Source organism: Paramormyrops kingsleyae, chromosome 6 (genome assembly GCF_048594095.1).
Source record: "Paramormyrops kingsleyae isolate MSU_618 chromosome 6, PKINGS_0.4, whole genome shotgun sequence".
Classification (NCBI taxonomy): domain Eukaryota; kingdom Metazoa; phylum Chordata; class Actinopteri; order Osteoglossiformes; family Mormyridae; genus Paramormyrops; species Paramormyrops kingsleyae.
The window spans coordinates 26,855,762-26,880,715 of NC_132802.1; the positions used below are offsets into that span (position 1 = coordinate 26,855,762).

At 53.5% G+C, this 24,954-nt stretch overlaps 1 protein-coding gene across 1 annotated transcript in view; it reads left to right on the forward strand.

Moving 5' to 3' along the window:
* The window catches only part of LOC111860616 (rho GTPase-activating protein 39-like), a 46,544-nt gene that overhangs the window by 14,359 nt on the left and 7,231 nt on the right, over positions 1-24,954 (forward strand). The window contains exons 2-5 of the mRNA XM_072712946.1: positions 2,866-3,273; positions 17,422-18,628; positions 21,830-22,448; positions 23,019-23,114. Of these exons, the coding sequence (XP_072569047.1) occupies positions 2,866-3,273; positions 17,422-18,628; positions 21,830-22,448; positions 23,019-23,114 (2,330 nt within the window). The remainder of the gene's footprint in view (positions 1-2,865; positions 3,274-17,421; positions 18,629-21,829; positions 22,449-23,018; positions 23,115-24,954) is intronic.

Below are 24,954 nucleotides of genomic sequence, written 5' to 3' on the forward strand. Positions count from 1 at the left end.
CCACGGTGACGAGGCCCTCTCTCATAAATGGTCTGTGGTAACAAGACCCTCTCTAACAGATGGTCTATCTTACAGAAGGCACATAATGGTGAAGCCCTCACTCACAGACAGTCCTCTCTCACAGATGATCCACAGTCATAAGGCTCTCTCACCCAGATGGTCCATGGAGATGAAATCAGTTATGAGAGTGAGGCCCTCTCTCACAGATGGCCCATGGTAACAAGGCCCTCTCTCACAGCCAGCCCATGGTAGCTAGGCCCTCTCTCACAGCCAGCCCATGGTAGCTAGGCCCTCTCTCACAGCCAGCCCATGAGGGCGAGGCCCTCTCTCACAGATGGCCCATGGTAGCAAGGCCCTCTCTCACAGCAAGCCCATGGTAGCAAGGCCCTCTCTCACAGCCAGCCCATGGTAGCTAGGCCCTCTCTCACAGCCAGCCCATGGTAGCTAGGCCCTCTCTCACAGCCAGCCCATGAGGGCGAGGCCCTCTCTCACAGATGGCCCATGGTAACAAGGCCCTCTCTCACAGCCAGCCCATGGTAGCTAGGCCCTCTCTCACAGCCAGCCCATGAGGGCGAGGCCCTCTCTCACAGATGGCCCATGGTAGCTAGGCCCTCTCTCACAGCCAGCCCGTGATGGTGAGGCCCTCTCTCACAGACGGCCCGTGATGGCGAGGCCTTCTCTCACAGACGGCCCGTGATAGCGAGGCCTTCTCTCACAGACGGCCCGTAATAGCTGAGGCCCCTCTCTACTGGCATGCGGAATGAGCTCCCAGACTGTGTGACTGAAGCTGACCTTGTGTTGCACCATCTGGTCACCACAGTTGCAGGGCCACTTGGATTTAACCGCTGGAAAGTCACCAGCTCCAGTGAGTCACCCCCCCTCCCCCTTGTATGTTGTGGGACCTGCTTGCAGGTGTGCATGTGAATGTGAACCGCAGAGAATCTGTGTTCCACGGTGGTGTCAGTGACACATTGCCCCCTAAACGTAGTGACCCGGCCAGGCGGCTCAGTAAACCATCATGTGTGGTTATTTTTCATTATCCTCTGTCGCCTCCAGGCCCGAGAGTTAAAATTAAACCTATAATTAGATGAATACTCTTCCTGATCTTGGTCAGTTCACACACCCCCCCCCCCCCCCCCCCACTTAATGGTGCTCTCTTTGTCCCCTGTGCATTGAGTGTTTGGATCTGTACGCACTACCTGAACACCAGTGGGTCTATGGCCTTATGGTGCAGGCATTTCCCAGCCGGTCCTGCCGCTCCTCTCTGGGCCGAGGCTGGGACACTTCAGGCCTCTGTCAGCCAGGGGTTAATTTTTATGGATCTTTTTGTGTTTTCAGAGCAGGTCTTCCTGCTGCCTGGGGCCAGTTCACCCTGTGTGTCTCGCTCGCTCACCCGGCCCAGCGTGTCTTCTGACATGTCCCGACATGTCCCACATCCCTTTCTTGCCTCCTGTGTGCTGCCGTTCGGGGCAGGGATGAGGCGGGGCAGGGGGGTGGGGGTTACAGTGGCTGAACTATAGCTGCTCTGTGTGCCTGAGCAAAAAGTCACGGTTGAGGGTAACTCCAGCCAGCAGGCCGGGTACCGTCAGCTGGGTCTTTGAGGGGTCAGGTCAGGGTTTATCCCGACGTGGCCTTGCTGTTATCCCCGTGTGAACATCCCTGAGGAATGTGCGTATGTGTGTGTGACTTTCCGCAGTCCCCCCAGCCCCCCCCCCCCTCACCCTTTCCTGACAGGAGCATGGCCCCAGTCTCTCCGTGAAAACCTTTACACCTGCCCGGCACATGTGTACATCTCTGCCACACGGCTGCCCTCATGCCTCACACTTTCCCCCTTGGAAAAAGCCTCTCCTTCTGTGTCTCTGTGTTTGACTCTTAACATCTTCCCTGGTACTCAAGGCTTCTCAGGACAGAGGGAAGAGGGCACTTGGCCCTTGCGGGATATTCTTTGTTTTGTCTCCTCAAGGAGCGATTAGCCCAGCAACCCTCCCCTCTCCCATCCCCCTCCCCCTCCAACAAGCTGCCACATTACTGCCGATCAGCCCTGTGAAGAAGTGGCCCCCCCACCCCTTCCCCCTCACCCAGTCAAACTTTCACGGAGGGAAGTAAGTGAATGCGGGGAGCAGTGTCTGTTTTGTCTTTCTTCGCCTTTCCTGTAATCTACATAGCAATGCTGTCTGCTCTGCGCCCCCCTCCCCGACACCTTGGGGGTTCCACTTCGTAGAACCGCATCGTTTTATTGAATGATCATGACTGTGGGTTCGTGTGATCATGCCTATTTTTGGAAATGCTCTCAATGAGTGATTATGAACATTCTCCTCAGACGTGACTCTCGGCTGTGACAAGTCCGCACGTCGTTTCACCTTGATGTCGGCTTTCCACTTCAGTGGTGCACATGATTTGGGGGGGGGGCATTTACCCAGTCGCACTCTTCAGCTTTCAACCTACATTTATATAGACCTATTTTTTTTTACAAATCCTCAGTCGGTTGCCCGCCATCTGACATTGATCGTTTAGTCACTCTTTCTGGATTTTATTTATGACTGGGGTTGTTTTGACTGGAGTATTTCTGGATTTTTCCCAAGTTCTCATTGATGGTTTGACCTTCTCAGATTGTCTAAGACAGCCATCCTATTCAGGGGTCCCTTCTCCCCATCGCCCCCACAGCCCTGACCAGGATCAGTGATGGATGAGGGATGGGTTTGCATAAAGGGGTCACAGGAGTCATAATTCCAGTGGAAAGTCATTAATTAAAAAAAGTCCTAGTTTCACGTGGTGGTTGTGGTCGCAGTGTGCTGGGGTTGTGTGTGCTGTATCTCCAGGGTCTGGCTAACAGTCCCCCCCCCCCCCCCCCTTCTGCCCTCGCAGCTCTGACTGGGTGGAGATCCTTGAGCCACGGTCGCGCGAGCGCATGTATGTGAACCTGGCGACGGGGGAGTGCGGCTGGGAGCCCCCCCCCGACGTGGCCGTGCGCCAGTCCGACGGCAGCCAGTGGTGGGAGCTCTTTGACAGCAACAACAACCGCTTCTACTACTACAACTCGGCCAGCCAGCAGACGGTGTGGCACCGGCCGCACAACTGCGACATCGTGCCCCTGGCGCAGCTGCAGGCCGTCAAGCGCAGCTCCGAGTCCGAGGTGAAGGGCCACCGGGGCCGACACACCCCCCTGCCCGGGGCCGGCCCAGCAAACCTGGCACAGGACCCGGACGGCGGCGAGACGGAGGCTGGGGGCGCGAACCGCACCGACAGCCTGGACAGCAGGAAGGAAGCCTGCAGGTGAGGAACTCCCCACCCCAGCCGCCGCTGAATGACCCCCCCCCCATGAGCTTTCTTCACCTAAGTCCTGCTGATGTCTCATTGCGGCATGCTCAGATTACGCCATGATCGGATATTTCGCTCCGCAGATGAGTTGCTGTGCCAGCAAGACAGCTTGCTAAAAAGCGGGCAGTATTACCCGCAGTGACAGTCCTTAAAACATACTTTGTAGGTCACCCCAAGTGTGACTGAGAAGGTCTGTCCCATTAGGGGAATCGGGCCGCAATGGTACGGCGAGGTCGTGGAGAAGGGCTTTCTGATCGGCGCTGTCTGGAACATTCCCTCTGGGTCTGCCCTCAAGCAGCACGTCAGTCCTGTTAAACCAGGCTGGTTGCTGGACGGATGAGTTTACTCACTGACAGACTGAGCACACGAAAACTCCTTGGGGTGGAGGAAGGCTTCGTTTACGTGAGCTTTTCTGCAGTAGACTGTCTTATCCAGTTTTTCTCAGGTCCTGCAGTGCTTTTGGCATCGAAAGTAGTTTTTCTGGAAAAAAAAATATTTGACAGTTACAGTCGCCTTACTGCCCCGCCTGGATGCTTGTAGGAAATGGGATTCTGGGAAATTTCAGGCAGCAGTTTCTAGTTTTCTTCGCTGTTGAACATGCCGAGGTGCCCTGGCTTTGGTGGGGGCCGCAGCGTGCAGGAGCAGGGGGGAGGCCAGGCTGCTCACCGTGTCCTGTAGGAACGGCCTTGAACACCATGCGGCGGGGTGGTGGGGGGGCTGCGTGTGTGCTCAGTCTGCTGACCCATACAGTTATGCCGTTCAGAGGAGCCCCTTCTGCTCTGTAAAGGGGGGGGGGGTTGGTGTACGGTAAATGAGAGCAGTCGTGGCTGGGCCTCCTCCTCTCTCTGTTTGCTCTGATCGACCTGCATCTGGTCCCGCTCTTCCCTTAAATGGCCAGCAGCAGAGGCTGGGCCCCAGTCCTCCCAGTCCTCCCAGTCCTCCACACCGCACCTCGCTGAAGGATCTAACGGGAGTGCGGAGCCTTCCGTCAGCCTCTAAAATAAACCATTAGCTGGAAACACTTAAACCAGGTTCTCCAGACCCCCCCCCCCCCCCCCCAAGCTGGGCCATAGTGGAAATACCTAGAGAGCCTCCACTAACTCTGAAAGCCCTGCCAGAACTCCCCCAGCATTCAGTACTCAGTACTCAACCAGTACTCATTCATGCAGATTACACTGCGGGGTTCCATGCTAGTCCTGACATCCTAAGCAGCCTTTGTAATAGTGAGTGCGCAGATGCATGTGCAGATGTGTGTCATGTAAAGCACCTGGAGTAAAGTGGTAGGTCACTGATCCTCTCACTATATCACGAATCTGACCCGCATCTGGCCCCGCCCTCACCCCAGCCCCTGGGCAGTTCCACTAGGCATAAACTAGGCCTGCAATGACTGCGTTTGCCTGCACCGACTGCGCTGCCCACACCTTTTTCCTGTGTTCCGCAGGCTCCTCCTGCTCACTGCTGCTGCACCAATGAAAGCCGTTTCCCATTAGGCCACACCTGTAGTACCCAGCTGCTAATTGGCTGAGCAGTGGCTTTAAGAGGAAGACAAGCACAGCGTTTTAGTAATAGCCCCCCAAAGCGAGAAAGGTCCAGCTGCGGACGCCTGTAGAGTGGAGCTCCACAGGAAACACGTGACCTCAACACAGCGAATAAACCCTAACCTAAACCTAACCCTAACCGGAGCTCCAGTTTACGTCCTTAAAGATCACGTATTTTGGGTGGAGCTTCACTCTACAGGCGTCTGCAGCTGGACCCTCTTGCCCAAAGCAGCCATTATTAGTAATTATCAATATTCAAATTAAGTGAAGACTAGTCATGCTGGCTTCTAGCACGCTCCCTTTAAATTCTGGTTTCCTTCCTCACTGATACATTTATTACGTGTTGGCGCACTGCTGTCGTGTCGACAGGAAATTTGTCCTTTCTTGAGTCATAAAACTGAGAACTCCTTTGGTAAACATACTTCTGTTTGCTCACATAATCGTCCCCCTGCTCCGTGACATCTGATCCGGGCCCAAATGGAAGGTCACAATGCAGCTGGAAATTCACTGAGGCTTGTTCTGCACACAGGAGCCTCCTCAGAGATCATTTCAGCCTTTTTTTTCCAGTTCAGTGAGTGCAGTTAAATGTAATAACAGCAGACAGTGATTTTTTTGGCCATTTGATGTTTTTATTTGTTTGTTAGTTTATATCTTTTTAGCAATGATGCCATTATCCTTTTTGACAGTGTAAGGACAGTTTCCCTGTTTTTTTTTACCTTTTCTCTTAAACACAGTAGGGCTGGGTGATTTATCGATTGTTTATGGTGTATTGATATCTTTTATCTACTTTTATTTGGTGTTGGAGCTCTATTAAAGAGCGAGAGCTTCAGTGATGACTTTTCACAGAATCCCAGAATTCACAGCTAAAATCAAAGCGTCTCAGTTTGATGGAGGCAAATGGCAAGGAATCATTGCTGTATCTCACATGTGGTTTTAATTTAAAACTAAACATTTCACACACTTGATAGAAAATATTGTGTATGGCTAATCCTACAGATGCCGTGTCTCCATTGTGACCCTAGTTCTGTTACAGCCACCTGACGCTCATGAGAGGAAGCCTGGAATTATGGGCTGTTTTGGCGGTTGTCCTCGTATGAGGGACCAGAGGTAGTTATCCTCCCTGGACTCAATGAAACCCTTAAATGGCTGGATGGGGTCAGTGCAGTGAAAACGCAGGGGATGTCTCTGTATTTGCATGCCTCTTAGTGTATTTTTGGGATATGCTGGTGTGGAACCTGAAAACTGCCCCTAACTGCAGCCCCAGAAAGCTGTGCCTGCCAAACGAGCAGAAATCTGACCCTTGGGGGGGAGGGCATGTTCCTGCCAATATTTTGGGATCACCGTGTGTGTATTGACGGCAAGGAGGTCCAGGTCTGGCTTGGTCCCTCCCAGTGCTGAAATCAAACTTGCACCCTTGTTAACGTGCCCCTTGCTCCCCTTGTCCTCCAAGGCCCTCTTTTACACAGGCAGCACATGGGAAGCGTGTAGCCCAGGGAAGGGGAGGTACCTTCATACTCTCCCTTCATGACGGTGGCTTTAGCCTGCCCCCCCGCTCAAGATGGGGGTAGGGAGGGGTCGACTGGGTGGGTCTTAACATTTGTTAATATTGGTTTTCGTCTGCCGTGTGACTCTGCATGTGAGAGAGTGACATATGGGTCATCCTGCCGGTCCCCTGCCCCAAATGCTGCGCCTTTTGTTGCTTTGCTGGCTTCTCTGCGTGGGGCACGTTCAGCACCTGCACACTTGTTTGTGCATGTAGTCCTGTGCAGTAATGGTGGGTTAATGTACATTAGACCAGAGTAGCAGGAAGTTTATGTGAAATGAGTTTTTTGCCTTCCGGGGGCAGGTGGGGATGGGGGCGAGTATGTCATTCTCAGGCTTTACGGCATTCAGCTGATGCATCCTCAACACTGTCAAGAGAATATGAAACGGGCCCATCAAAAAGCGCATTCGGAAAAATTGCGATTCTGCATCCTCTCTCTCATTGCAAGTGACGCCAAAAGCATTTAGTGCTGCAGCAGGAATGGGTGATGAGTTTTTGCATTTCTCTCTTTCGTGTGACTGGCTGTCTGGGACGCCAGCATCTTAAGTGTGACTCAGTGGCCTCATTCACGCTCGGATGGGACCAGCACAGCTGCAGCCCGTTGCAGTTAAAAGCTGCAAACTTCTCCTGATGCTTTGATGAACTTGGAACAGTTTGGAGCAAGGGGGTTAGTTTTCAGAAACACGGGGGAGACAGCAAGAGAAGCGCTTTGCTTTGTGAGCTACAGACAGCCAGAGGAGAGCTTTACATCAGGGTTATTCAACTCACTGTCCTCGGGGTCCGAGCACTGCTGGTTTTCCAGCCTTCCTTTACCTGTCAGTCAGGTGTGAAGCCTTTGACCAATCAGAATCAGTAATTATTAAACAACTACCTGGGAGAACTGAAAACACGGCCTGGATTTGGAATCGAGGTCCAGAGTTGAAGAACCCTGCCTTTCATGAACCACAGACAGCGAGAGGAGGGCTTTAGATGAGCCACATAGAGCGAGAGGAGGGCTTTATATGAGCCACAGACAGAGAGAGGAGGGCTTTACATGAGCCACAGACAGAGAGAGGAGGGCTTTACATGAGCCACAGAGAGCGAGAGGAGGGCTTTACATGAGCCACAGACAGCGAGAGGAGGACTTTACATGAGCCACAGACAGAGAGAGGAGGGCTTTACATGAGCCACAGACAGCGAGAGGAGGGCTTTACATGAGCCACAGAGAGCGAGAGGAGGGCTTTACATGAGCCACAGACAGCGAGAGGAGGACTTTACATGAGCCACAGACGGTAAGAGGAGGGCTTTAGATGAGCCACATAGAGCGAGAGGAGGGCTTTATATGAGCCACAGACAGCGAGAGGAGGGCTTTACATGAGCCACAGACAGCGAGAGGAGGGCTTTACATGAGCCACAGATGGTAAGAGGAGGGCTTTAGATGAGCCACAGACAGCGAGAGGAGGACTTTACATGAGCCACAGACAGCGAGAGGAGGACTTTACATGAGCCACAGACGGTAAGAGGAGGGCTTTAGATGAGCCACATAGAGCGAGAGGAGGGCTTTACATGAGCCGCAGACAGCGAGAGGAGGGCTTTACATGAGCCACAGACAGCGAGAGGAGGACTTTACATGAGCCACAGACGGTAAGAGGAGGGCTTTAGATGAGCCACATAGAGCGAGAGGAGGGCTTTATATGAGCCACAGACAGCGAGAGGAGGACTTTACATGAGCCACAGATGGTAAGAGGAGGGCTTTAGATGAGCCACAGACAGCGAGAGGAGGGCTTTGCTTCAGGGTAGCTGGGGTCTCGCAGGGTGTAGAGTAGCAGATAGCGCACAGGGTCGTTTCTGTGACCCGCCCCCTGGGCTCTGCTGGCACAGTACTGTGTTGAGCCGCATATGGGTGCAGGTGGCCTGGGAGGGGTGGGATGGGCCGGGCAGAGGGGGCATGGTGGCTGCTGCCAGGAACTAGAGGCACCAGGGCAGACCCAGAGCACTGTTCACCAGTGGGGGGGTAGTTTCCTTTTTCAAGCAATATTATGATGTCACGCTCATCGCAGTCCTGCTTGCCCCAGTCCCAGCATCCTCTGCAGCTTGGCTAATGCCGTCGACCCGTGTACAGTGCTGCTGTCAAAGCGTAGAGTTTCTGCTTGTTTGTGTTGATGGCAACGTGCCTGTTCTGGGCTGGGGGGAGGATAAACCTGTTATGGGAGGGGGGAGCATGACGCCACAGTGCCCATAGCTCCCACACTTCCCACCATATCCTGCTACACTGACTGGTTTTGTGCTGCTATATTGCCACTCGCTGAATGACCCTTTGGGGTCTATCAGCAGGCATTTGACCATCCCTGATGCACATTTACGCTCAGACCAATGTGGAAATTTTGGCCGACACACAGTACATTTTTCTCTAATATTACTAGCCAGTTATCCTCTGAACTCCACAGATCTAGTGAAACTGATGTTGGTGACATTACTTCTTAAGATCTCGTGAACATGTGTAGCAACCACATCATATAATGTAGGCAGTGATAAGTCAGTGAAACAGCACCGACTTGGGAAACTGTAGCAAAGTTAAAATTGGCGAATGAACCACCAAAATCGCTCATCATCCCCTACAAAAAACAGCTGATCGTCCAGTGCAATCGTCTCCATTATTTTAGTAATTATGTGTTTAGCTCTTTAGAAATTAGATCTTTTGCTGCTAACTTTGATTCTAGATGAAGTTTAAATATCAGCCAGCATTCCTGGCCAGGATTGACACACAAGGCCAATGCCGACGTCTAGATTTTTAAGGAACGTGGGCCGATGCATCGTGCGTGTCTGGGAGGCATCCTTAGACTGGCTGACATGTCTGTCAGCACGCTCCATTTCAGCCAGATGCGGCTGTGTAACAGAGCTCTGATGCGTTCAGCAGCCTTGCTGTCTGTCTCCCTGAGGTGCCGCACAGACATGGGGAAGCCCGGGGAAGCGCTGTGGTCTGTGACTTCATGCCGTCTCTGCCTGGAACAAATTGAAACTCCCTGACTGCTAACTTAGTTTGTCCTTTCTATGTCCAAATTGAATTCCCAAGGCTTCTGAAGATCGTAACTTAATTATTTTCATCCCATCAGCACGGTTTGCTTCTCTGATAATGGCACTTAGGGGCAGATCATGGTAGTCTGCACTAGACCTATGAAATACAAAGCGCAGTAAGTGAGGTCAAGGAGTCATCTTGTGTCTGTGTGTTGCTGTGTGTGTGTGTGGATTAGGTTTATATTACTTTGTGGGGACCAAATATCCACCACAGTGTAATAAAAAAGTTTTTTTTACATTGTGGGGACAGTTTTTCGGGTCCCCACAAAGATCTGTGAACGCAGTTTAAAAAGTAAAAATGCCGTACGAGTCCCCACAAAGATATAATCACATACCTGTGTGCATGTGTGTGTGTGTGCGTGATATCATTTGTGAGACTTAGACTACGTCTACACGGCTACATTTTCATTTAAATACATAAACATTAGTCTCCATTTTTGCATTCACAATACCCTGGCATTTTCCACCCCCCAAAATGGAAATTTTTGACAATGCTCTTAGAGCCATATGCATTTCAGAAAATAGAAATGTTTCTAAGTGAAAATACACTCTGGCTCCCTGCTCGTCATGTGGCCCTTCCCTGGTTTGATCCCGCTAGTTACAACCTCTCATTGTCTTCTTTGTCTGATTGGTCACATGCTGGGAGTACGCACGTTATGCTGCTGCGCGGTGGGAGTAGCGGCTAGTTGTTGTACTAGGCGGAATTGGCGCCCAGAAAAAGAAAATGATGTTGCGAACAGGAAACCAGGAGCCCAAGGAACACAATTCGGACTTACAGTCCTCTTCGTTCGTATGTCTGAAAGTTCGTAAGTTGAAAGTTCATAAGTAGAGGAGAGTCTGTACTGTCTTACGCAGTGTGATTTCTGCATAGGTTGCATGAGACACACTGTGACTGCTGCATAGGTCACATGATCTGAGACTCTGAAGTTACACCAACTCACGTGGGCCCCCTTGTATTTGGGTACCGATGTCATTCCAGCTTGCCAAAGTGTGATGTTGTCGCCTGGGTTGTGTGACAGTTCAGGAAGACTAGCCGAATTCATCACTGTAATGTCTGTGTGCGTTTTCTCTTCAAACAGCCTATCCCCAGGGCCTATGAAAAAAAACATCATTGCAGAGTCTCTGAATTCCGAGCTTGGCTTTCCCATGACAGATCCCTTTATCTTCCCTCTCTCTCACTATAGACCCGCCTCTCACACACCCTTACTAAGTAGAGGCACAGAGCACAGTTCCAAACACCTGTTTCCCCTGCATTCCATCAACCTGTGCCATTTGGCCCGGCTCAATAACAGCATGACCAGCAGCCAGGGCGCGGGTGCCACTGTGCTGGGTGCGGTTGTACCTCCTCGCCTGCTTACTCCCATGTACTCGCCATGTACTCGCCTGCTTACTCCCATGTACTCGCCATGTACTCGCCTGCTTACTCCCATGTACTCGCCATGTACTCGCCATGTACTCGCCTGCTTACTCCCATGTACTCGCCATGTACTCGCCTGCTTACTCCCATGTACTCGCCATGTACTCAGCTGCTTACTCCCATGTACTCGCCTGCTTACTCCCATGTACTTGCCATGTACTCGCCTGCTTACTCGCCATGTACTCGCCTGCTTACTCCCATGTACTCGCCTGCTTACTCCCATGTACTTGCCATGTACTCGCCTGCTTACTCGCCATGTACTCGCCTGCTTACTCCCATGTACTGCCCCATCTCCTTCTGCGGGCTGCAGTTGTGTGCCTCCTATTCTGTCCATTTTCTTTTTCTGCCCAGTCAGAAGGGCTTCACCTCTCAGGCTGCGTGCAGAGCAGTGTGTGTTTACTGACGCACGTCCTGATGGTGCAGTAGTAAAGGAGGTCGGCGTTGGTGAGGTACTCTTGGAGACCTTGCCGTTGTGTTGGAACAGGACGGCCCACTCAGAGAATCACAGGTGTGGAAGCGTGAAACGAAATGGGTGCTTTATGAGCGCGGCGTCGTGAATTTTCCCAGCGATGGACTTGGTCACGGTGCAGCGGTGGCGTCGGGGGGGGGCTTCGTCCTCCGCTTCATCCAGCCAAATAGGATTAAGTCCAGAGAAAAGGAGCTTCCAGCCTGGGGACAAAGCAGCCGCTGAGCATGTGATCCACCCCCCCCCCCCCGGTTTTTTCCACATCCCTCTAAGAGAGCCACAAATGAGTAGGGCTGCATATCTCTGTGGCGGCCGCACCGTTCATACTATATATAGACAGCAGAGAGTGGGCTTTGGGGTTCACTGGTGTGCCGGGGGTGGAGCTGCCTGCAATGTGGGGGGGGGGGGAGGGTGGCTTTACGGGGTTTTCCCTGCTGGGACGCCACGTGGTCACCCTGGGGCAAGCGGGGGAGGGAGGGGAGACCTACACTGATTCCTGCTTGTGTAAAATCAGACCTCCGTTAAAACATAACCCAGCATGAATATCTGTAGTTCTTGCTGTAAATGATGTTCTGCAAACCGTTATTTATTTCCGTTTTTTTTCTTTCTGGTTTCACATTTTTCCCTTCATGTTTTTCCTTTTCCCTCCCTAGATGATTTCCCAGTGGGTTTGTCCCCTGTGGGGCGAACGCGCAGATACTCTAAGCACAAAGAAAGCAGTAGGGGTCCCTGTACGGTCCCCGTGTTCCCGTCTGCCTCACTGTCTGGCCTCCAGGTCCCCTGTGGCTCCTGACGTCGCCTCATAGCCTCGGATGGCTGCCGCTCGGTCTGACTTTTGTGGGAGAAACCGCTCCGAGCGTGAGCTTGCGTGACAAGTTGAATGAGGTGGAACAGAGAGGGCTTTAAGACCCTGGGGCTTCCCACCTGTTAGTTCGCCAGTGTGAGTGTCATTAAATATGTTTTTAAAAATAAAAAGGGAAGCAAAAAGGCAGCATTTGCTGCTGTTCCTGGCAGTGCTCGTAGGTCTTCCTGGAACACAATACCGTGGCCAATCTGCTCTCAGCTGTCTCTGACCAACAAGCCCGAGCTGAGCCTTCTGCAGGTGCGGCCTGTAGTGCCCCCTGCAGAAGGGGTAGTTTTTACAAGCCAGAATTCCAGGCCGTAAGATCTCATTGGGTTTATTTTGCCTTTATTTTTATGGATGGGCTGAAAACCGATTGGCGACAGATATCGCACGCGCCATTCCTGCCTGCCTGCGCACAGACGGTCGTGTGGCTTGGCTGGGTGGTGTTACTCCTCAGCCAGAAAGGGAGGTGCCCTTCAGCTGTGGTCTAAACGCAAATTACCTGGCAGACATTCCGCCTGCGCTGATTACAGACGCACCCCCATGCAGCTTTTTGTGCCGCCCCATCAGTGCACAGGGTGGTAATTCCACTGGTTTACCCAGCCTGTGCTGTTTCAGTCAAATCACATTCACAGCCATGATATCAAAGCCACCGCTTTCTTAGCTTGACGGAAGACTTTCAGTTGGGTCTTCTGCAGAGGTGGGTAGTTCAGGTCCAGAAAATACAAATCCAGACCAAGATTTTGTTTCAACCGACCAGTTGAATATGAAGAGTCACAGCCACAGAGTACTCAATTGGTTGGTTGAAAAAAAATCTTGGTCTGGATTTTTACTTTCTGGACCCAAACTCTCACCTCTGGTCTTCTGTTAGAACTGTCAAAATCGTTCATTGTTTTCAGTGTTATCTGTCCCGTTATTCCTCTGAAATGAGATCCATATATAAGCACTGGGAGTGTGGCGTCCATGTGCTGTTTAATTCTCAGAAGTTTACTCTGGCAGAATATTTTCTTGTGTTTCTTTTCGAATGTTGACTACAGACCGTGCAGACTGAGAGCGGTGTTTATTGGAGGGTGTTAATATAAATACACCAATGGCCAGCTGGAACCGTCTCCCATGGCCACGCCCGAATACAGCAGCCAATCAGAAGGCTTCTTTGTGGCCCCTTAGCTGCTGGACACCTGCCATGGTGGTTCACACAAAGGTTGGCGTGAACAGAATAGGGAGCAGCTTGGACAACAGGTCAGGAATCCATCTCGGTCCTTCTGTCTTCGCCTTCCGCTTTTAGTGGAAACTCACCCCCATCCCTTCACCAAGGAAGTGAAGCTTCTTCCACTGGAAGCTCCCAGTGCAGAAATAACCTCATGCCCACAGCAGCGTCTTCCTCTCTGGGTGTGAATTCACAGCAAACAGGTGCCCTCCCCTGCAGAAGTGGTTTTGGTTCTTCCTATTTGTATAAAAGTGACACAGAGCTCTTGCATGTGAGGAAGACTCTTCCACTGGAGCTGAAGTTGATGTAGTGTATAAGTTTTTGTTCGTGAAGCACTCCCTAGACTCCTCTAGTTAAGGATACCTTACAGGGCTTATGTTAAATAAAGGTTGCGGAGATGTGTTGTCTGTGTGTTTTGGTGGTTATGGGGCATGGAAATTGAATCATGGATCCAAGGAGAAAGTGCTGTAAATATCTGGCAGTCCCTTACAGCAGTGCTTCCCAATCGGGAGCTCGGAGAGAGCAAAAACGTGGACCGGTCCTGGGTCCTTGAGGACCTGATTAGGATACACTACCCTACAGGAATGCTGCTGTTAGCTGACTGCAGCGCTGCTCGTCCTGATAGACGGAAACCCCTACACTGCCATGCTGTTATCCCCAGATCAAAGGCAGCGTCTCTAAATGAAGGGGTCAGGGTTAGGGTGTTATGGGGATCTGCTGAGGCCTGTAACCATCGGCTCCCCGCGTGAGTGTGTGCGCGCGTGTGGGCATTTCTGGGGAAATTCAATTTTATAAAAATCGTTACTTATGGTTAAAGTTAGGTCTGGGTGGGGGTTAAGGTCATCATTGTTGGGATTTGGGTTATGCCCGTAAAAATGAATGGAGAGCCACCATGAAGATATGAATTCATGACCTCTGTGTGTGTGTGTGTGTGTGTTTGTGTTTGTGTGCGCGCGCACGGTCATGCGTGCGGTCCTCTGAGCGCTGTTTTCTGTCACTGTCAACACTAACATGAGAGAATGCGCTTTCTGGTGAGCTGCCTTCGTTGCTGTGATGTGAGAGAGAGAGGGATCCCGCGCTCGGTTCAGCTTCAGAGGGACGCTCGAGAGAGAGAGGGATCCCGCGCTCGGTTCAGCTTCAGAGGGACGCTCGAGAGAGAGAGGGATCCCGCGCTCGGTTCAGCTTCAGAGGGACGCTTGAGAGAGAGAGGGATCCTGCGCTCGGTTCAGCTTCAGAGGGTCGCTCGAGAGAGAGAGGGATCCCGCGCTCGGTTCAGCTTCAGAGGGACGCTCGAGAGAGAGAGGGATCCCGCGCTCGGTTCAGCTTCAGAGGGACACGAGAGAGAGAGAGAGAGAGGGATCCCGTGTTCAAGGTTCAAGGTTGCTTTATTTGTCACATGCACAGATGTACAGATACAACATGCAGTGAAATGAAATTTGTCCCGATCTACCCGACCATACACATACAAACATTACAGGGGTTAGACAGGTCAGGTAGACAGGGGATATAGAAAAACAGAGAAACAGAATTACAGAGAAGGATCCCGCGCTCAGTTCAGCTTCAGAGGGACGCTCGAGAGAGAGAGGGATCCCGCGCTCGGTTCAGCTTCAGTGGGACGCTCGTGTGCTACGTGTTTGTGTTTCCCGGCATAAAGCTCTCTGCCGTTAAGACCTTCTCTGCCACACTGTGATGTGAACACTCTGTTGGTATTTCCTGTTTGTGCTGCTGAGAAATGGCCTTTTAACTCTCTTTAAGACCCTCCCTCTGGGGGCTGTATCTCTTTGATTGGCCTGTGACCCCCCACACCCAATTATCCCCCACCACCCCGAAACCCAGTCACTCCTGCTCACAGACTATTTGCTTAAATTGTTTGTTGTTCACGTATTAGTGTTTCTATTTATTTGCATGAAGACAATTAGCAGGGCTACCCTGCAAAGTGCAGGTACTTTGCTGTTAGTTAGTGACTCCTGTCTGGGGGAATTTAAGAGTCTGATTTATTTCTTTCTCGTAGTTTTTGGAGAATGATGAGTCCATTGAATGTTAGGTGAAATTGGAATGACTTAAGTGATCCTTTTTGTTGCAGCGTAACTTATAGAAATTTGGCCATTGGTGGCATTTTCCTGGTTAAATGCAGGAACCGGGATCTCAGGTAGCTGCACGGCGGGTTACGGACGCAAGGCATGCTAGAGACAGAGCCTTGAGTGTCCACCTGGTGTCCACTCTCATGCTACGGGTGTGTGGGACACTGTGAGAAGGCTGTAGGAACAGTCCATCAATCCCGTTTGCATGTGAGTAACAGAGACACCAATCTGCCCATCAGTCTCAGAGCCCAGATCACTGGGATCCCCCCCCCCCCCCCCCCTCATGTCAAGATGGTCATAAAGGTCACACGTTCATGTCGGAGTCGGGATGGCTACTAGCCAGGTGTCAGCTTGTGCTGCAGATGGGCTTGAGCTTGGCGACTGCTACGGGCGGCCGGATCGCAGTGCATTCTGGGGGGCGGGGGGGTCTGTTTGCGTAGCGGTCCAAAGTGGTTTGTTGACATTTTGGATGGGGTGATAGAAGTGGAGGAGGCTGGGCCGGGTTACAATGGAGAGACAGATGGACGGAGAGACGGGGGTGCGGGGGCAGGAAGCACTCTGGGCCGGCACAGAGCGGGGGCCCCTGGGGCATTGTGCATGTATTGTTTTGCACGCTGAAAGTGCACTTGGAGGGGTGGGGCCTGAAAGGGGCGTGGCCAGAAAGGGGCTGGGAGGAGGGTTTGCATTCCTGCTACTGTAACTGAGAAAGTGAAGGAGTCGCTGTCCCCCCTCCACATTCAAACATCGCCACTGCTGGCTGCCTGTGCTCACAGCTCCAGCCCGCCGCCCCGGTGGCTCGGCAGAGGTACAGCGCAGCCAGGCTGCATTTGGGGCATTTGCCAAAAGACTCTGCTAAGGAAGCACTCCCCCCACCCCCGAGCGATTACTCTCACTGTCACAGCGGGACGCACCCGGGTCTGCTCGGAAACGCTTCAGGGACCCTCAGTGCGAGGGTCGTGGGGTAAGTGTCTGCTTCGGTCTTTTCCCGAACTCGAAATGCTCTCCCGCCGTGATCTGTGCCGCTCGCGGACCCTGAACGGAAAGTGAGGAAATTTAAGCATGGAGGACAGAAATTGTGCCTTAAAGAGGCTGTTCCACATTCACAGAGTAAGTAGGACGCTGCACTCTTTTCTGAAGGGTTCATCTGTGCTTCTGCAGCGGTTGCTGTCACTCATTAGACTGGTGCGGACCCTCGAAGTACACGTTGGTATTTCTGGTACGTTAGCATGTTCATTTTTTGGGTTCCTGAATGTTATTTCCCGTTTTCATGCTGTAAAGAGCGTGGCATGGAGCACGGCGGGTTAACAGGAGCAGTGACTCAGAGACTTCTGGGTATTTTTACTCTGAACTGGGAGATTGTCTCGGGTTCCAGAATTAGCCACTCGGCAGTTTGATCCAGACTTTTTGTAGTTTTCTGTTGTTTTTTTTTTTTGCTGTATAAATCAGTTTGAAGGCCCCTGGAGTTTGTCTGACTTTTGATCGGATGTCCTGACAGCAGGGGTAGTCGCGTATCTGTGAGACAGAGAGACACTTCAGCATGAACCCGTGTGAATTCCTGTTTTCACAGCCCTGGGCTCTGACCTTCAGCTGAGCGAGCCGCTCCGCGTTTCCTGTTGTGTTTGTGCTATGAGTGAACGCGCAAGCATGACTGCGTGATGTTTGCGTACATGGGGGAGGGTGGGGCTAGTGCTGTGGAAGGGTGTCCACAGCCCCCCCATTTCCACGACCTGCTTTGGTGAACATGTAGCGACCTTGTTTTTGGTTTGTAACCAGGACGCCTCCTGACCCCTCCTGTCTCCTGATTGCTGCAATGCGGAGCTCAAACATCAAGGTTCCCCTGAGGGAGGGGGGCAGGGGGTTAGCCAAAAAAGGGGGTGTAAGTCAGTGAACGTTTTAAGTCCAGACACTGGTTGACTCTCAGCAAACTGCATCCTGTGTCTGATTTTGTTACAGGGACTCTGGCCAAAGATGGCAGCCAGCTCCTGGTTCCAAGGCGGCTCTGCTGGTGAAGGTGAACAGCATCGGCAGGAACCAGGCGGCCAGTCACGCTAGTGCCCCGCCGCACCACAGCGGGGGTGCCGTGAGCCTGGCTGCGGGGGGGCAGGCAATCCGGGTCCAGGCGAGCTCTTCCGGCAGGATGGCGGAGCCCAGGCAGGCGGTGAACCTCAGGAAGGGGGACAACGGGAGCTTCAGGGCCACCTCCTCCTCCTCCCCAACATACCAGACCCCGCAGCGGTCACAGGCGGGGACCCCCCGGCCGTCGTCACCCAAATACGGGGCTACCCCACCCATCTACGACGAGCCGCCCCTGGAATCTCCCATCTACGACGAGCCTCCGGTGGAGATGGAAGTGGAAGGCGCGCACTCACTCACCCGCTCCCTGCCGCCGCAGTACACCCCCTCACAGAGCCTCCAGAAGCAGCGGCTTCTGCCGCATCCCACCTCCCACCAGGGCTCCAAGCACAAGAGGAGTCCCTCTGCCACCGAGTACAGCGCCGCTGGCAAGGAGTGCATCAAGCACATGGTGAATGTGGACCCCGGGGCCAGCCGGCAGCCCGCCCTGTCCGAGCTCACCCCGCCCAAGAAGGAGGCTGACAAGAAGCACTCGTGGCGCCTCCTAGAGGCGGGCGTGCTGAAGAGCATGGAGGCGCGGCACAGCCGGCAGAACAGCGCCGCCTCGCAGGAGTACGGCAGCCCCAGCGGGGCCGGCCACCAGGACTCGGGCTACTCCACGGGACCCTCGCCCAGCTTGCGGCGCAAGACCTGGCAGCGGCAGCTGGCGGCGCAGGGCCGGCCCGGCTCGGCGGGCAGCAGCGGCGAGCTGGGCGTGCTCAGCGAGAAGCTCATGGCCGAGGTGAAGGCAGCGGTGAGCCGCTCAAGCACCCTGAGAGGCAGCAAGGGCAGCCTGGACACGGAGATGTGCGAGAGCTCCGCCCCCCACGGCGGCGGCCTTAGGAAGCACGCCGCCCGCGAGCACGTGGGCTCCAGCAATTGCTCTCTGTACCGCTCCGGCAGCCACGGCGACGCCCCCGTCTCCCCGCTGGCCTCAGAGGGCACTGGCCGGCAGAAACGCACCTATGAGAAGGTGGACTCCATGGAAAAGAGCGTGACAAGCCAGATGAGCCTGACCAATCAGGAGGGACCCAGGTCCCCCTCCCAGGTACACACTGTGTGTGTGTGTGTGCGCGTGGATTATGTTTATATTACATTGTGGGGACCAAATGTTCCCCACTATGTAATAAAAGCCTGTTATGTTGACATTGTGGGACCATTTTTCAGGTCCCTACAAAGATCTGTGAATGGCTGGATAGAGGTTAAGGCAGGAGGAGAGCTACCGTCCAGTAGGTTTTCTATCCCACCCAGCTTCTGATGAACCACATCTGTTCTCAGGTAAATACCAGGCTCATCAGAAGCCAAGTGGGACAGAAAACCTACTGGACAGTAGCTCTCCAGGACCGGAGTTGGAGACCCCTGGGTTAAGGTCTTCATGTTGGGATTAGAGTTTCCCCATAGAAATGAATGGAGAGTCCCCACAAATATATGTCTACAAATCTGTGTGTGTCTGTGACTCTGTGTATGTGTGTGTGTATACGCTGTCATGTACCTCAGCTTATTTGGGGGGGCTTGTCTTACAAATATCCAGAATCTTGTTTGATTTTGAGTATTTCCTTATACACCCCCTGACCCCCCAGGACAGTGATGGGCTCAGGGCACCAGAGGCAGCCTCCCCGCCATCATCCGCGCTCCCCCCCCCGGTCCCCACCAGGCGTGCGTCTCCATCCTGTCGCTGCAGAAACAATGCGAGAGAGAGCTTCCTGTTTCCAAAGCCGGAACATTCCATTCCGGGGAAAGCCTTTCGCTGCCTCCAACCCCCCCCCCCCCCCTGCGGACAGGCCCAGCATATGCAGTTGAATGCCTCTTCTGTGCCCCCCGCACCCCTTATCTCTCCCACTCTTCATAGTCAGCATGTTTGCATTTGCTGAGTTTCTGTTAGTCACCACCCCCCCCCCCCCCCATAACCGGGAGGACACCTCCTATGGGGGAACTAAGGTACTACAGATCAGTTCACACGTCGGCTCCAGGCCACAGGTGGGGGGGAGCAGTCTGAGTGCTGTGGATGAATGGGGGTGGGGGGGGGAACGAGGCTCCGGCTGGACTGAGACAGGTGGCCAGCACTCTGCACCTCCTCCATCTCCCTTTTTTTCTCACTGGAATGTCGCTTTGTAACCCCCCCCCCCCCCCCCCCAAACTGGGGATCCTGAAGCTGTTCAGTTCACAGGTTAGAGGAGAAGCTGAAGCAGGGCAGTAGTACCGAGCGTGATCAGGACTGCGGCCATGAGGGGTGGGGTCAGGTGACCTCTAAGCAGCTGTGTGGTTAGGAGAACTTGTGGGGTGGGGGGGGGGGGTTTGGTTTGTTAGGTTTATTAGAACAAATCCAGCCAACAGCAGATAGTGCACCACTGTCACTGCTGTGGGACTGAAATTCACCTTGCAAGTCAGAGCTAGAACATTAGTGAACCTGCATTGTGGACTTAAACCTTAAAGTACCTTTTTCCCCACATCGTCTCGGTGTGCTTGGTACTCTTTCTCCTCAGCTGCTTTTTTTTTTCAAAAACGGTGCAGTGCAGAGTTAGAACCACTTGGATATTTCCCGAGTGCCAGTTGCAGGCACAGCCCTGATTTTGGCACAGCGGCGTGCAGACAGACCCCTGACTGAATGAAAAGCAAATGCAGGCGTTTTTTTAGAGATGTGACTGAGGAAGAGACATGGGAACACAAACACAGTGAACGCCACTATGCTCACCAAGTGACACAGCGCTGATTCACCACCGAAGGAAGAGGCGCTAATGTACCCAGGAAATCGCAAAAATTCCGAGCTCTCGAGTGAGACCCCCGTCTCAGTGCGTCAGCCGGAAACGGCGGGTGGGTTAGGGCTCTGCGGAAACCAAACCAGCCTTTCCCATTGGCTGCTTAGGGGGGGGGGGGGCGTGCCCAGAAACATAACAGACATCAGTCTGTCCTTTGATTTGTGTCCAGTCTTGGGTCACAATGACCTTGGAGCCAGCAAGGAGGCAGGTGACATACTGGACAGGATTCCAGCTGCATCACAGATATTACAGTGTCTGACAGTTTATGTGGGTGTGGTGTGTGTGAGTATACTGGAGGAGTCCTGGAATGGCGCCCCCTTCTGTTTAAGAGCAGTTGGTGCTAGGGGTAGGGAGACTGTGGCTGCAGTGTCTTTGGTTTTTCTCAGGCTTGCTGAGTGGGGGGGGCGCCTGGATGTCAGATTAACGGTAGGTGACAGTGCTAAGGGCCCCCGCTTGTCGTCAGGCACTCTCTGGACACACTCTGAGTCCCTGGCCCGGCCGGCTGTCATTAATAGCCCCCAAGGTGCCCCGTCTGCAGCAGAGATTACGGGAAGGGGGAGGCTGCCTCTGCGAGACCCGGCAGACTTTCACTCACGTCTCCTGCTGTTTCCAGGGTTCGCTTGCCCTTGGTGTCTCCTCAAGCTGTAGGTTGTCGTGAGCCCGTTTTTCCATCGAGGACGGTGGCTGCCTTACGTGCAGTCAGTGTGCGGCGTATGAAATACCAATGGGTGTGATCTGTCGGTGGATAAGCGGTTCACGGTGTCCCAGGTGTTCATCAGCACCATGACGCACATGATTGTTACTTCAAAGGGAAGTACATGTTTCCCAGTCTATCCCCCTGATTGTGTCATCACTGAGGTCATCGGCTGCTCTGTGGGAGTTGTATGGTTCTTCAAATGTAGTTCGGACATTATCATGCAACTGGGGTGGAGACAATCGAAACCAAATCTCCTCTTCAGTTCAAAGCTGGACCTGTGCAGGTACCTTCTTGTCCTCTGTGGACTGTCCACCATTAAAAATCCTTTATAGGGACTCTCAGATGCACTTTCCATTTTTAGTGGCTTGTTTGGGGACTGAAGCAGTCTAATACTTCTGTGCCCTGAGCTCTGTTTTGTTGGAGCTTGAGACAGATGAATGATGCGACAGGCCTGCAAGGTGCTGTGACACTGCCTGTTAGTCACTGCCAGCCCCACCTTGTCATCACTACTGCCCATCAGTGACGGCCCAGCGCCTCCCCCAATTTTGCCTCTCTAGCCTTTACCCCACCCCCCATTCATACTCTCCAGCATTGGCTCCGCCCCCTGTTCTTACACCAGCATTGGCTCCGCCCCCTGTTCTTACACCAGCATTGGCTCCGCCCCCTGTTCTTACGCCAGCATTGGCTCCGCCTCCTGTTCTGATTCCAGCCTCCGTCCTGCACCCGGTTCTTCCTCTCCAGCCTTGGCCATGCCCCGGTAACATCCTCTTCCTCCTGTTTCTCTGTCTGTCTTTAGGCTGGAACACTGGAATCCAAGGGCCAGGTAGAGAGCCGATCACAAGGGGGCGACAGTGGTTGCGGCGGCACTCTGAGCGCCCAGCGCAGGGGCCCGGGGCCAGTGGGAGCGGGAGAAGGCAGGGCCGACTACCACTTCTCGTACGGCAGCATGTGCAAGGCGCCGCCGGACGCCAGCATGGTGGACTGGGCCAGCAAGAACCTGAACCTGCACACGCAGGGGCTGTTCAGGCGGCGTGTCTCTATCGCCAACATGCTCTCCTGGAACCGCGGATCCATCAAGAAGCCCATGCTGATCACCAGCGACCGCAGCATCAAGAAGGAGGCCTGCGACATGTTCAAGCTGGTGCAGGCCTACATGGGCGACCGGGCCAGCCGTCTGGACCGGCGCCACGTGGCGCTACTCATCGTCACTAAGTGCTGGGGCATGCAGGGCCTGCGGGACGAGCTCTACGTGCAGCTGGTGCGCCAGACCACCGACAACCTGTGTCTGCGCAGCCTAGCTGCGGGCTGGGAGCTGATGGCCGTCAGCCTGGCCTTCTTCTCTCCGTCACCCAAGTTCCGGCGCTACCTGGAGGGCTACATCCAGCGGCACCTGGAGCCGCGCTGCGACGACATGAGTGAGCGTGCCGGGCCGTGCGTGTGTGTGTGTGTGTGTGTGTGTCCGTGCGTGTGTGTGTGTGTGTGTGTGTGTGTGCGTGTATGTTAGTATTTACCACATTGTGGGGGCCAAACCTGTTATTTTTAACCACATTTTTCAGATCCATACAATATAAACCTCAATTTTATAAAAATGAATGCAGTCAAAAAGCTAAAATAGCCAGAAGTCTCATATTGTGTTTGGTTACTTATGGTTAAGGTTGGGACTGGGTAGGGTTAAGGTCGTCATTGCTGGGATTAGGGTTTTGCCCATAGAAATGAATGGAGAGTCCCCAGCGGGCCCCATGTAGCCTGAAATTCTCTGCTAGCTTAATAGCGGGTCTGGGCCTAAATACAGCAAGTCAAACAGGATGCAGTTACAAAAATGAGAAAAACAAAGCGGGGAAAAGCGTTGGGGTTAAATTCAGCCAAGTGCAACAAAGGGTGTTTCATTCCAGTTTAATGTCATTAAATGTTCCAAATGTTTCGGCGATGACTCTCAAACAGCACATATCCCTCTTTCTGTTGTTTTCCTCTTACCTGCTGTCCAGTAATGCAAAACATCATGGAGCAGCAGGACCTGAAGAACAAAAAGAACTCAAAATCGAGGAAGAAGAGAAAACAGAACCTCGAGGAGGAAGAAGAGAGTAAGTTCCACGTCTCGCCGCTGGGGGGCACATGACATGTAGTGTGATGTTGGGGGCCGGTGCGTCACGTGCTCCAATCACGTGCTCCAATCACGTGCTCCAATGAAAACAGCAAGGGCGAAGCAAGCCCCCTCCCTGGGTGGACATTTTGGAGAAGGCGGCCAACAGGGCAGCTTTTTAGGACACACCTGTTGCTCTGAGTACCAATGGCCTCCGTATGGAGCGGCATGTGCCGGTCGCTTTGGGTTCACCCTCGAGTCTTTGGAAACGTTTGGAAGTGTGCCGATCCTGTCCTGCTGGCCTGGAGCACAACCACCCGCGAGAGATGACGTGTTGGGCGGGAGAGGGAGAGGGGCAGGGATGGGGTTAGGGGGAGGGGGAGGGGGAGGGGCAGGGATGGGGTTAGGGGGAGGGAGAGGGGCAGGGATGGGGTTAGGGAGAGGGGGAGGGGCAGGGATGGGGTTAGGGGGAGGGTGAGGGAGAGGGGCAGGGATGGGGTTAGGGGGAGGGGCAGGGATGGGGTTAGGGGGAGGGGCAGGGATGGGGTTAGGGTTAGGGTGAGGGAGAGGGGCAGGGATGGGGTTAGGGAGATGGGGAGGGGCAGGGATGGGGTGAGGGGGAGGGGCAGGGATGGGGTTAGGGTGAGGGAGAGGGGCAGGGATGGGGTGTGGGAGATGGGGAGGGACAGGGATGGGGTGTGGGAGAGGGGCAGGGATGGGGTTAGGGTGAGGGAGATGGGCAGGGATGGGGTTAGGGAGATGGGGAGGGGCAGGGATGGGGTTAGGGAGATGGGGAGGGGCAGGGATGGGGTTAGGGTGAGGGAGATGGGCAGGGATGGGGTTAGGGTGAGGGAGAGGGTTAGGGATGGGGTTAGGGAGAGGGGGAGGAGCAGGGATCCCATCACTGAGCTAATTCCCGCCTTCGGGTGCCTCTCTGCAACACAAACGAAAGACTCCCCACTCATGCTGAAACTCCTGCACAAACCCACGTCAGACATCCACAGCGTACACGAGGTCGCCGTACCCCAGCAGTGCTGAAGGCCGAACAGAAGGATCCCGCTAAAACTAAGATCCTGGAAACCCGATTAAATTCAACTTGGCTTGTTTTTTTGTGATTCTCTTACAAGAAAGAAAGTCTTTAAAACCGTCCCCAGGTTAATGGGTCTGGCTCATTGATAATTAGTACTCTGGCTGCCCCCCCAAGGGGTAATCGTGTCTGTCCTGTTTATAGCTTAGTTAGTCACTTGTGCACTAATGGCCCTGCAGCTGGAGGTGAAGAGAGAGAGAGAGAGAGAGAGAGAGAGCCCCCCTGTATGTCCGGCTGTGTCTGTGTCAGCATGTAGCACGTATCCTAGTGTATATCCTCCCCACCAAGGCAAACCCATGAGTGAATAGAAGGTCATCAGGTGGGGGGACAAAAATGTCACGGCAGTGCCTCTCACATACTCAGGGTTTTAAGACATGGGACGGAACACAGCAGGGGCCATCGAGGGTGGGGCCGAGTGGCTCCTGTGGTGATTTGGGTGGTTTTACAGCTGTGCTGTGGCACCACATGGGCTTTGGTGTCTTTGTGATTCTGAGGTTACGTGCCGGTCCCTGTCCCACAGGACTAGGCCGTCTGGCTACCATGACCCGATTGGACTCAGCGGTGCAGAGTGAGCGGGCCGGCACAGTAAAACTCCACCCAACTGTGTGCCATAACCAAACTTTGGGTATCCCTTGGGGGGGGATAGCCTGCATTAATAGGGGAGCAAGTGACGAGGGCGCACTGAGGCTGTAGCTTGGAGTAAGGGGGGGAGTCTTTGTCGAAACTCAGAGATTAACGCCCCACCATTACAGCA